Source organism: Nannospalax galili, unplaced genomic scaffold (genome assembly GCF_000622305.1).
Source record: "Nannospalax galili isolate Female #2095 unplaced genomic scaffold, S.galili_v1.0 scaffold459, whole genome shotgun sequence".
Taxonomy (NCBI): Eukaryota; Metazoa; Chordata; class Mammalia; order Rodentia; family Spalacidae; genus Nannospalax; species Nannospalax galili.
This window is the reverse complement of record NW_008344211.1, coordinates 28,327-39,416: the sequence shown is the minus strand read 5'-3', so window position 1 is coordinate 39,416 and position 11,090 is coordinate 28,327. Positions and strand designations below refer to the sequence as shown.

Here is an 11,090-nt window from a genome sequence, read left to right as displayed (position 1 = left end):
GGGAGGAATGTTAGAGTAGACAAAAGCCCCATAAAAATAAAAAAATGAAAGAAGGAGAAAAAGAAAAAAGTGATGGGGAGATATGGGAGGTGCTGGAAGGGAGGGAGCGGGCATGGATTTGATCAAACACCTTGTATGCATGTATGAAATTCTCAACAAAGGTTTGTAAAAGTTAAAATTTTTTTAAATTTATTTTTTATTTTATGTTATGAGTATATTGCCTGCATGTGTGTGTGTGCACCCATGTTGTGCACTGCTGGAGGAGGTCAGAAGACAGTGTCAGATTCCCTTGGAACTGGAGTTATGGAGGATTGTGAGCTGCCATGTGGGTGCTGGAATCAAATCTCAGTTCTCTGCATGAGCAGCTAGTACTCTTAACCACTGAGCCATCTCTCCAGACTCATCTGTGTGGCTTTAAGTAAGACAATCATTTAAGAATGTGAGGACAAGCTCTTACTCAAGTGAGGCACAGGATTCCTTTGCACTAGGAATTAAAACCCAATCCAACCCCTGCTGAGCATACGTGCCTGCCTGATATGGCAAGGCTAGTGACCCTTCTGTAGAAGTAAAACTTTTTGCCTTGCTGAAATCCTTTGGATTGTGTGGTCATTTTCGTGCGACTGCAGATGCATTTCTAATAGGGATGACCACCAAGTGGCCAGAAGGACGGTCAGAAAGAGGTCCTGTGAGCAGAGCACTGGGGCAGGGTACCACTATGCAGCTCTAGGAGGCTTCCTGTTCAGGCCCAGAATCCCAGGCACATGCTCCCTGAGGGAGAACCATGACACCCAATAGCTACCACTTTCTGATTGATTTTCTGGAATATTCCAGTCCTGGTGATGCTCTTTCCAGAAAGCCTGTCTTACCTTCACCATTAAGAATGTAACTCAGGCTTGGAGTGGTAGCCCACACCTTTAATCCCAACACTCAGGAGACAGAGGCAGGCAGATCACTATGGGATCTAGGCCAACCTCCTCTACATAGTGAGTTTCAGGCTAGTTGGGGCTACAGGGAGAGCCTGTCTTAAAAAAAAGAAAAAAAAACACAAAAAACAAAACAAGACTGTAACTCAGGTCGTCACCACGCTAAGTGAGCAATTCACAGGGTCATGCTCCAGCCTGCTTTTCCTATTTTAGACATTTGAAAGCTTTGACTATGACCAGAGGAGGGCAGCTGGAGAGTTGTGAAGGGTGTCTAGTCCCCTCCAGCAACCACTCTTTCCTGGGGTCACCCTTAATGATATCAAATCCTGGAGACCTGGGTTAGACGTAGAGTGGGAGGTCACAGGGCCCTTTCTTAGCTCCTCTGGCTTCCAGGATCAGGAGGAAGGTTCCACCTCTTCTAAGCCAGACAGAACATGGTGGGACAAGCCGACTTCTCAGCAGTCTAAGAAAATCCAGGCCGGAGGGGGCTCTGCAGTGCTGGCCTTACTTTCTCTTCCCATCTAGCCTTCTCCCAATCCTCTGGGTAAAGCCTGGGCTCAGAGGCTGGTGACACTAGTCAGGAGTGAATCTTGCTGCCTACAGACTATACCCTTCTCTGTTTGGGTCGCCTCATGCAGTTCCTGAGGATAGTCCCCCATATAGGGACACATGAAGAACTGACCCCTGCATCCAGGATTAAGGGCCCATAGCTCTGCTGCTCAATCCTGTAGGAGGATGGAGGGAAAGCTGTAGCCATAGACTGATTAATCCCAGACCACCCACCACATTCTTTCTTGTGGGAAACACTGCCCACAAGCTAGGCTCTTGGGTGGGGGTAGTGAGACCTAAAGGGAGGATCTGCCCCAGGAGAAGGGAAGGGGAGCAGGAGGAGGAATGGCTGGGAAGAGGGGCAGGAATGTGGGGTGGAAGGGGGGGAAGCATGTCTGGGTGTAGGAGGGACAGAAGCAGGCATACCGTTGACTTTCACTAGATCCCTCCAGGAATGGGAAGGGAAACCCCAGGCTGTGAGCCTACAGAGCAGTCTCCACCAGGCATCTGTTAACTGAACCATTTGCTCACCTAAGTCACTGGTAGCCCTGGCCTCCAAGCTACATGAGGCAAAAGCTGCTCTTAAGGGTACTCTATCCCCCAGCTGGGTTATGGCCAAGAGGTAAAGGCAAATGCCATTTCTGGTTCCCATTCTCACCCCTGGGTATCTGTCCTCTATTGATACAAGATGAACAGGATGACCATGCAGGGTCCAGCAAAGCCATGTTGGTATTCACCCCGCACTGAAGAAAGGGGCAGGACAGCCTTATGAGATAAGTGGTTCCTGACCTCACATAAACTCACCTCTTTGGGTGATAAACACCACCCACCTCAACATGGTTCAGGGTAAAGCCAGGGCCTGTCCTCAAAAGGCCACATGACAACACACACCCCAGATGGAGCCATATTTTCAGAACAAACCCATGCCATCCTCAGCATTCTTTTTACATGCTCAACGGCATGTTCCCGCAAGTCCAAAGAGGTTATGGAAAGTTTGTGGGAACCTGGCAAAGGATGGGAGAGGGGCTGCTGGTGCCCAGAATGAGGGCATCCTGAGGCCTCTAAGGCCACTGGGTGAAAGGAGAACACTTGGCCAGGGAGGCTGTGGGGGCTCCAAATGGGGTATGGTCTGGTAAAGACGCAGCTCCAGGACTCAAGTCAGATACACAGGTGACAGGCAAAGGGTCCAGAGTCTACTCCATAGTATCAATGGAATTGAGACCCTGTGGGTAGAGCCAGCAGTACTGTGGCTAAATTGTCCAGGCTCCCGATCCCAGTCCCAGTCTCTCACCTGACTTGGGGAATGTCACCAAGAGGATGTCTGTGTCCTGGAACTGGAAAGTACAAGCTGCCTGCAGGGACTCCGGGGTGTGCATGAACCCTGGGAAGCGGACGCCATCGAAGATTTCAGTGGTGTTCATACGCTCATTCATACCGGCACGGTTGAAGGCTCTGTAGGTGAGGTGGTCTATTACCCTGGGCCCAAGTTCTTTCCAGCAGGTGCAGCCCAGTTTTTTATTTCCATCATTCAAATGTTGACACGAGGTGGCTGCTGGTCATTGTCCCCAGGTGATGTTGCAGGACCATCTCAGAAGATGGCAGACTTGCCTATCATTTGGGTCAAAAGACCCCAACTCCCTCAGGGGAGACAAAACTTCAAGCTCAGGCCTTGAACTGGCAGGCAAGCATTGGTACTTAGTCACCAGCCCTGGGCCGCTTTTGCGAAGGGCCGCTCTTCAGCAGTGATCTTTAGTGGTTATGACATATTGTGAACATCCCCGATAGACGGGGCTTGGGAGGTGTTTCTCTCAGTAACAGAAATCCCAAAGCAATGTTGGGGATAGTGTCCTGAGGGCCTGCCTTCCAGGCAAACACTTCCCATTCACAACCGTTACTCTTCGGCCTTCCCGCACTGCCGCCTACCCTGGGCAGGCAGGAATGCTTGGCAGTGTTTCCTGAGTCTTGGAGCAGCCTCTGACACCAGCCTCCACCTCCCGTGCCCCTTCTGAGTTCCCTACTCACCACAAGGTCCTTTTCTGCGTACTTTTCTGTGTGCAGGCAGCCGGGCCCTGGAAAACGTGGCTCAGGCTCTACTTGGGCAGCTCCAAGGAGGCTCCACCCTGTAGTAGCAGGGCCCTGGGGTAGAAGACTGCGGGATCTAGCCAGACCCGCTGGGGGAGGGGTAGAGAAGAGAGTATAGGCAGGCAGCAACTTTATAACCTTCAGGACAGGAGCTACTTCTAAACAGAATAGCTGTACTTTAGCAGGGACTGGGCACGATATGGTTTTCCTGTTTCACAAATGCTAGCTGTGGGAAAAGGCGCAGGCGAGGGGCGGGGCAGCGTCCCTTCCTCTGTGTTCTGAGGACCTAAGAAGGCAGCCTTCTCTGCTACCCTAGAGCCAAGCTGTTTATATAATTTTGAAAACATTTGTGGTAAATAGTAGGTATGGTACAAAGAAATCAGAGTGCTTAACAGTATGTTCAGGAACAATTTTCCATGTCCTCCCACCCCCACCCCCACCTCAAACCCGCCACCAGCCACCACATTCCTGGTCTCACAGTTTCATTAAGTAGCCACCAACAAATACGGAAGTGTCTATTGCCTACAGTGTTACTCACAAGCAATGTCTTGGAGATTTTTACACAGCAGGGTTGGAGCCCAGTTTGCAGAGGATGCTTCTTTCCTTCCTCATGTTGTGCTGCAGGTGAGCTCTAGAACTCCATCCCCATTGGCTGTTGTACAGATTGTTAATGGGTCATTAGTTATACAAACCCACATAGCACACTTCTGACTCTGGCAGCCACTTGTCTTTACCCTCCCTTTAGAGGGCGTCTCCAACCCATGGCCTCTCTTTTAAGATTTTCCCAGAGAGAAATCCATCCAGGATTCTCAAACCAAGGACAACAGCCAAGGTCTCCAAAGGTTCAGCTTGAACTTATTCATGCATCATGTAATAACTATGTGCATGACTAAGACAGAACAGTTTAGGTCGCCTAAAAATTCCCCTTGTACCTCTTAACATAACACCTACCTTCTCCCCAGACAACTGTTACACAGACCTTGTCGCCACCCTTTATTTCATTTGTTTTTGTACTTCCTGTGGACAGACAAATACACAGGTACTCTTTAATGTTTGGGTTTGTTCCACTGACATATTGTTAATGACATTCATCCATTCATTGTGTGTGTGTGAACAGTTACATGGTGGTGGTATGTTCCATCGTATAGAAACACCACAAGTTGTTCACCCGTTTGTCTGTTGATGGACTCAGGGCTGTTTCCAGTTGTAATAGCTTTTTTGAGATGTAGCTCAATTGGGAGAGTGCTTGTCTAGCATTCATGAAGCCCTGGGTTCCTTCTTAGAAGGAAATTTGATAGCATATAGGATGCTCCAAGAAGTGAAACATTCCATCCTACAGGGAAGCTCTTAAAAAGCTCAGGAAGTAAACAACTCAGTAACATTAGAAGTCCTTGAAACTGACCAGATTCACTAAGTCCTTCCTTCCCCAAATACATATAAGTAATTAAGAGAGCTGAGAGACATTCTCATACCAGCCAGCTGTCCAAAAGAGGCTCATACCAGCCAAACTGCCTAGAAGAGGCTCAGACCATCCAGCTGTCCAGAAGAAGCTGAGATCAGTTGGGGTGCCTGGAAAAGACAGTCTCCACCTGGTGAGCTTCCTGCAGTAAACTCTAGGCTTTCAGCATTCGTATTACTCATGTTGGGGTGGGCTTTTAGTGATGCAGATGTCTTTGAGTCATTTCTGTTCCTGAAAGTAACCCACCCCTCACCTATACCTCTAAGTAACCCCAGTAAAACTCATTAATTCACCAAGTTGGACTTAGTTCCCTATCTGGGGTGAGTAGATATTTGTTTTTATCTCCCCAGGAATATTGTCACACAACACTGGCACTTCTGCAATTGTCTCTTTCAGAGTACTGATGGTCCCTAGCAGATCTGACAATGAGATATGAAAAATGTCTGTGTTGACTTATTAATGAATCAGTGTAAGACACAAGGAACTGGGAGGCTGTTCAAGTTTTCTTTTTGTTGTTCTAATAAACACCATGACCAAAAGCAACTTAGGGAGGAAAGGGTTTATTTCAGTTTATGGGCTACAGTCCATCACTGAGGGAACCAAGGCAGGAGCTTGAGGTAGACACTATGAACATCGCTTACCTATTTACATGCTTTCTTTTGCTCTTTTGCTCTCCTTGTAGCCTCAGCTGACCTGGAACGCACTATGTAGACCAGGCTGGCCTTGATCTCGAAGTGATCCGTCTGCCTCTGCCTCCCAAGTCCTTGGATTAAAGGTGTCCACCACCGTGTCGGGCTCATACTGCTTTTTTATACAGCTGGGGCCCACCTGCCTAGGGATGTTGCTCTTCTACATTAATTAGAAATCAAGAAAATGTCCCCACAGAGATGCCAACAGAGCAATGTGATGGAGGCAATCCCCTTAGATAACTCAGGGATGTGTCATGTTGAGTTGAAGCTAACTAGAAGATTGGCTGTGTATATAAAAATGTAGAACAAATCAATATTATTCAATTGGCAGCCAGGTGTGGTGGGTACAAGCCTTTAATCCCAGCATTGGGATGGGGAGGGGCAGAGGCAGGTGGATCTCTGTGAGATTGAGGCCAGTCTGGTCTACATAGTGAGTTCTAGGCCAGCTGGGCTATAGGGAGATGCTGTCTCAAAAAGACCCCCCTCAAAAAAAATATTAGTGTTGCTGGAGAAAGTGGTAGAAAAAAATTGATGAGCTCAGAGATTTGAATTTCCAGCTCAAGAAGTATCTGTTGGGAGCCAGTAAGATGGCCCAGTGGGTAAAATGTGCTCGCTGCCAAGCCTGAGGACCTGAGTTTGATCCCAGGGACCCATATGGTGGAAGGAGAGAACAAACACCTGTAAGTTGTCCTCTTATCCCCATACCGAAAGGTGGTATACACATACCCACACATTATTAACTATTAGTAGTTAATTGATTAGTTTAAAAAAATTTAAATTGCTGGGCATGGTGGCGCACGCCTTTAATCCTAGCACTTGGGAGGCAGAAGCAGCTAGATCTCTGTGAGTTCGAGGTCAGCCTAGTCTATATGGTGAGTTCCAGGCCAGCCAGTGCTACACAGTGAGACCCAAATAAACAGAAACAAACAAGCCTGGAGGGATTGCTCGGCAGTGAGGAGCACTAACTACTCTTGCAGAGGATCCAAGTTAGATTCCTAGCATCCATGTCGCAGCTAATGACCTTTTCCAGGAGATCCAATACCTTCTGACCTCCTCAGGCACTGCATGATATGGGTGCACCTTCATACATACAGGCAATACACTCATGCACTAAAATAAAGAGTAAACAAAATATAAAACCAAACAAAAAATCCACTTTGAGACAATAATGAACAGTGCTGAATATGAACAAAAGTTCTGTGTGGATCTACATACATGTCTTAAGTACTCCAGTATATATGTTGTATTTTTACAATTTAAATGTTTTTTAAAAAGAATGAGATCAATGAAGCTCTCTCATGCAACAGAGGGCCAGGAACACAGAAGGCCACAAATGGCCAAAACACTGAGAATAAGAGTCTGCAGAGTGTGGGTCCTTGGACAGGGCTCCTATATTGAGGTCCACCTACCCAGGGCTCAGGGATCATTGCGGAAAAGGGGGCAGAAAGATTGTAAAGCCAGGGAGGAGGTGCATGAGCATATGGAAATAGTCCTATAGGCACCTGGGACCCTTCTCATATAAACCTACAGCAATGGTGTCAGCATGCACAAGACCCATGCAAACTTAGGCAGACAAAAACCCAGCACAAAACTGTAGAACTGAACAGCAGGCTCCAATCTTAGTCGAAGATTTATTGGCAGCTGATTACTGCTGGGTGAGGAAGAGCTGATCTTCTTAAAGGGAGGGACTCCAGATAGGCTGACTAAACCCCGGTGGATGAACTTACACTGAGGGACATCTGGGGACGCTAGCTTTATATGATAGGCCTTAATACAAAAGATAGAATGTATGAACTCCAGTTGGGGGGCTATGGGAGGGTGCCAAAGGGGAAGGGGGAAAGGGGTATAAAGATGATTTTCTGTATGAAATACACAAAAATTCAATAAAATTAAAATAAATGAAAAAAAAGAAAGAGGAAGGCTTAACCTGTGCTGATATGGCTGAGCTGACTTGCAAATTCTACAAGCTGGCAGACCAAAGCTCAGATGCTGAGGAGGGAAATAACACGTACAGTCCCATCTGAGAGACCAACTCATAGATTCCCACTGGAATCTGATGAAAGTAGGTTCCGCCCTGGGGAGCTGACTGGTATTCCAGGGAGTGGGGCTCAGAAAAGAGAGGGGAGGGGAGAAAGCATCCCAGCACCAAGTTTCTTCCTTCTTTCCTGTCACCTGTTCTTTCTTCCTGCCCTTCATCCCTTTGCTCTAAGCCCTGTCAAAGATCACAAGGCAGTAATGGGGCTCGGAGAGGTCTGGGAGGAAAGGCAGGTGGAGGGGTGGAGCCAGCACCCACGAGGTTCCGGAAGCTGCATAGGCTAGAAGGGCTCAGTTGGCTATGTGTTGCTGGGGTCTGAGGGCAGGTGAGGTCTCAGACTATGGTGTCCTAGAGGTGCTGTCTGGAGGGAATAGGTGTCCCCGGGAGGCCAGGGTTATCACGGCACCACTGGTGCTTGGGAACAGATGTGCAAGGACGGGTTACCCAGCAGCTCTAGAGGATGAGAGAACTGTTCTAGATGTCCTGACGGCCTGGGCGTCTTTGTGTCGGTTCTCTGTGCTGCCTCAGTCTCCTGCTTTCTCCTTGTTCCTTGCTGTCCCTTGCCTGGAGTGTTCCTTCTTTCCTTTCTCTTATACCCTAACCTGTCCCTTCCTCCAGGAAGACTTCCTGGGTGCAGGATAAAGGCCAGGGGCAGTTCTCACTCCTGTTCTGGAACTTTCTTTGTACTCATCTTTATCCTTACCCAGCTGAAGGTGGGCCCTCATCCTGCCCCTTCAATTTCCACATTAGGAAAGGTTTCCGTATGTGAGAGTGGTCGGACGAAAATCAAAGCACTGCCGGCATTTGTGGCAGCAGGACGGGGGCTGTGATGACTGTCTCAGAGCCTGGAACGTTCTGTCCTCTGGCAGCAGTTGTCCTGCAACAGCAGTGACACAGAACAGCGACATCCCGCTCAGGGACTGTTCTCTGCATGAAATGCGAAGATGTGTCCTCAGCTGTCTTCTCTTTGTTTTCCAGCATCTGAAGTCTTGGGCCCTGGTGCTTGAAGCTGTCTGGGCCCAGTTCTGGCCTCAACTGGGTCTCTAGGAGCCTCTGTCTGGTCATGAGCTTCTGTCTTCTTCAGACAGAACTCACTCAACAAGGTTATGATTACCCAGGATAAGGGCTGGAGATGTAGGGCAGTGAAGCGTGCGTGCCTCACCAGGAAGGAAAACACGGCATGAGCCTTCTGTGTGTTACAAGCCCTGGGGGTTCCTGTCTTAGATTTGATATTAGTGTCTTGGATTTGGTTTTAAATCAAGATTTAAGATCTTTAGATGTTCCAGCCCCTGAGAAGGGCACAGTCACAACACATGCTAAAGGGAAGGTGGAGGCAAGTTTCACAGTAATCACAGAACAAGCTTCACAGAGAAAGCTTCAAATCCAAATTAGGTCTTGGAGAAGATCCTGCTGAGGCACCAGAGCCTTGTTACTTCACACAACGGGGCGATTTCAGTGTCAAGGAGTCCAGGGCATCTCCCCTGAGATGGGAGGAATTGCTGCCTATTGGTGTAGGGCTCCACAGAGGTGTAGTGTGGCCTCCTGGGCAGGAAGGGGATCAGGACAGTCCCCTAATATGCAAATACCACTTGTCATGCTCTCTCTGAGCCTCAATCTCCTTCCTGTGTGTGAAAGAGCATCTCTCACTGAGAGATCTTCCTGGAGTCCCAGGCCAGTGTCAGCTCTGAGGACTAAGGACAAAGGACTAGCAGTAGGAGACCCTCAGTCCCAGGTAAGTATGGTGGATGGATGCTGACCACAGTGCCCACAGGGAAGCAGCAGCAGGGTGCCTCTGAGAGGCCACTTTCCAGCTTCGTATGAGTCAGGTGGAGAAGAGGCTTTAGAAGGACCTAGGGCTTCTCAAACTGGGTCCCCTCACAGTCCTGAGAGTTTCAAGATGAGAGAAATCACCTTGCCCCAGGCAAGAGTCTGGAATTCACCTGAGCCTACAGCCAAGGTGTGAATCATAGCTCCTCCTCTTATGGCTCTGTGCCTGTACCCCTCCGTTTGCAGAGTTGGGTAGGAGGAATAACATCAGGACTCGCTGTGTGGAGGATGTGAATTGAGAAGTAGGATCTTAGAGGAAGGGACCATGGAGAGCAGTAATGGACCCAAGACCCTGGCAGCTCTGGCATGTCCTCAGAGTCTGTGAACTGAGCTCACCATGAGCAGTTTCCCTGGGTGATGTGACCTTCCTTGGGCAACTTGTCAGGATCTCCCTAAGGGTCCCCGTAGGAAACTGGTGGAGATGTAACCAACAGAGGGCAGCAGTTGCAATAGTCAGTTGGATGGCTGGGTGACAGGAGTAGGTGCAGAGACACCAGCTGTGTGGGCTGATCTGTCACCATGTCTGGAATGCAAGACACAGGTCAGGCAGCCTTCAGGGAGGTTTGAGGTCGGGGAGGGGGACCTACCCTGGGCTGGCCCCAAGGTTTTGGCCTTGCTCCTGATGTTCACCAGCCTCAAGCTCTCAGACAGGATACTGAGGAGATACAAAGTATTTGTGTCTCCTTCAAACCTAGAGTTCTCTCCTCCCGATTCCACAGTCCTGGGTCCTATAATCCATGAGGAGCCCTTCTCTACCCTGACCCTGACTTTTGTTTTCCAGTATGGAGTGTTGGAGGCTGGGCTTCAGAGGATATGATTATGCTTCTATCAGGAGAGGCTCTCCATTAAAAAAAAAAATTTTTTTTCTTAAGCAGGGCATGGTGGTGCACGCCTTTAATCCCAGCAGAGGCAGAGGCAGGGTGGATCTCTGTGAGTTCAAGACCAGCCTGGTCTACAGAGTCAGTTCCAGGCCAGATGGGGCTACAGGGATACCCTGTCTCAAAAAGGCCAAAAAAAAAAAAAAGATTTATTTATTTTAGTGAAACAGTATTTATTAATTCCAATAAAAAATTATGGAACGCTTCACCAATTTGTGTGTCATCCTTGTGCAGGGGCCATGCTAATCTCTGCATCATTTCAATTTTAGTATATGTGCTGCTGAAGTGAGCACATAATAAATAATTTTTTGGTCTTGGCTGGTCTCAGTCTCACAGAGATCTGCCTGACTCTGCCTCTGGAGTGCTGGGATTCAAGTATGCCCTACCATGCCCAGCCCTGGGAGAGGATGTCTTGATGAAGTAGTGGAGATTGTCTAGCCTCAGACTTACCTGCCTTACTCAGGGAGGAAGCTTAGGGCCGCTTCTAGTACAATGATCCCAAACAGTCAGCTTCAGAATAACACAAAGTCAGAGTCTAGTCAGGACACATGGGAGTTCTCCAAACTTATCAACAGGTGTCAGTTAACTGATGAACTTCATACCGATGGGAAATACCTGAATGTCCACACAGGGACTTGGTTCAGAAGC

The 11,090-nt window shown here is 48.4% G+C and overlaps 1 protein-coding gene and 1 non-coding gene across 3 annotated transcripts in view; both read right to left on the bottom strand.

The window, feature by feature from the left end:
* LOC103739992 (sulfotransferase family cytosolic 2B member 1-like) overlaps positions 1-3,783 on the bottom strand; it is an 18,023-nt gene extending 14,240 nt beyond the window's left edge. The window contains exons 1-2 of one of the 2 annotated variants that reach the window (XM_029567124.1): positions 3,495-3,781; positions 2,764-2,924 (exon numbers count right to left, since the gene is read on the bottom strand). In XM_029567124.1, coding sequence (XP_029422984.1) covers positions 2,764-2,905 — 142 coding nt within the window. In that variant the 5' untranslated portion in view covers positions 2,906-2,924; positions 3,495-3,781. Of the gene's footprint in view, positions 1-2,763; positions 2,925-3,494 lie in introns of both variants that reach the window. The other variant, XM_029567125.1, reaches the window with a different exon arrangement.
* Positions 3,784-10,631: 6,848 nt separating this feature from the next.
* On the bottom strand, positions 10,632-10,735 carry LOC115071619. The gene has a single exon (XR_003850730.1). It is a non-coding gene; the product is annotated as a U6 spliceosomal RNA (small nuclear RNA).
* Positions 10,736-11,090: the final 355 nt, after the last annotated feature.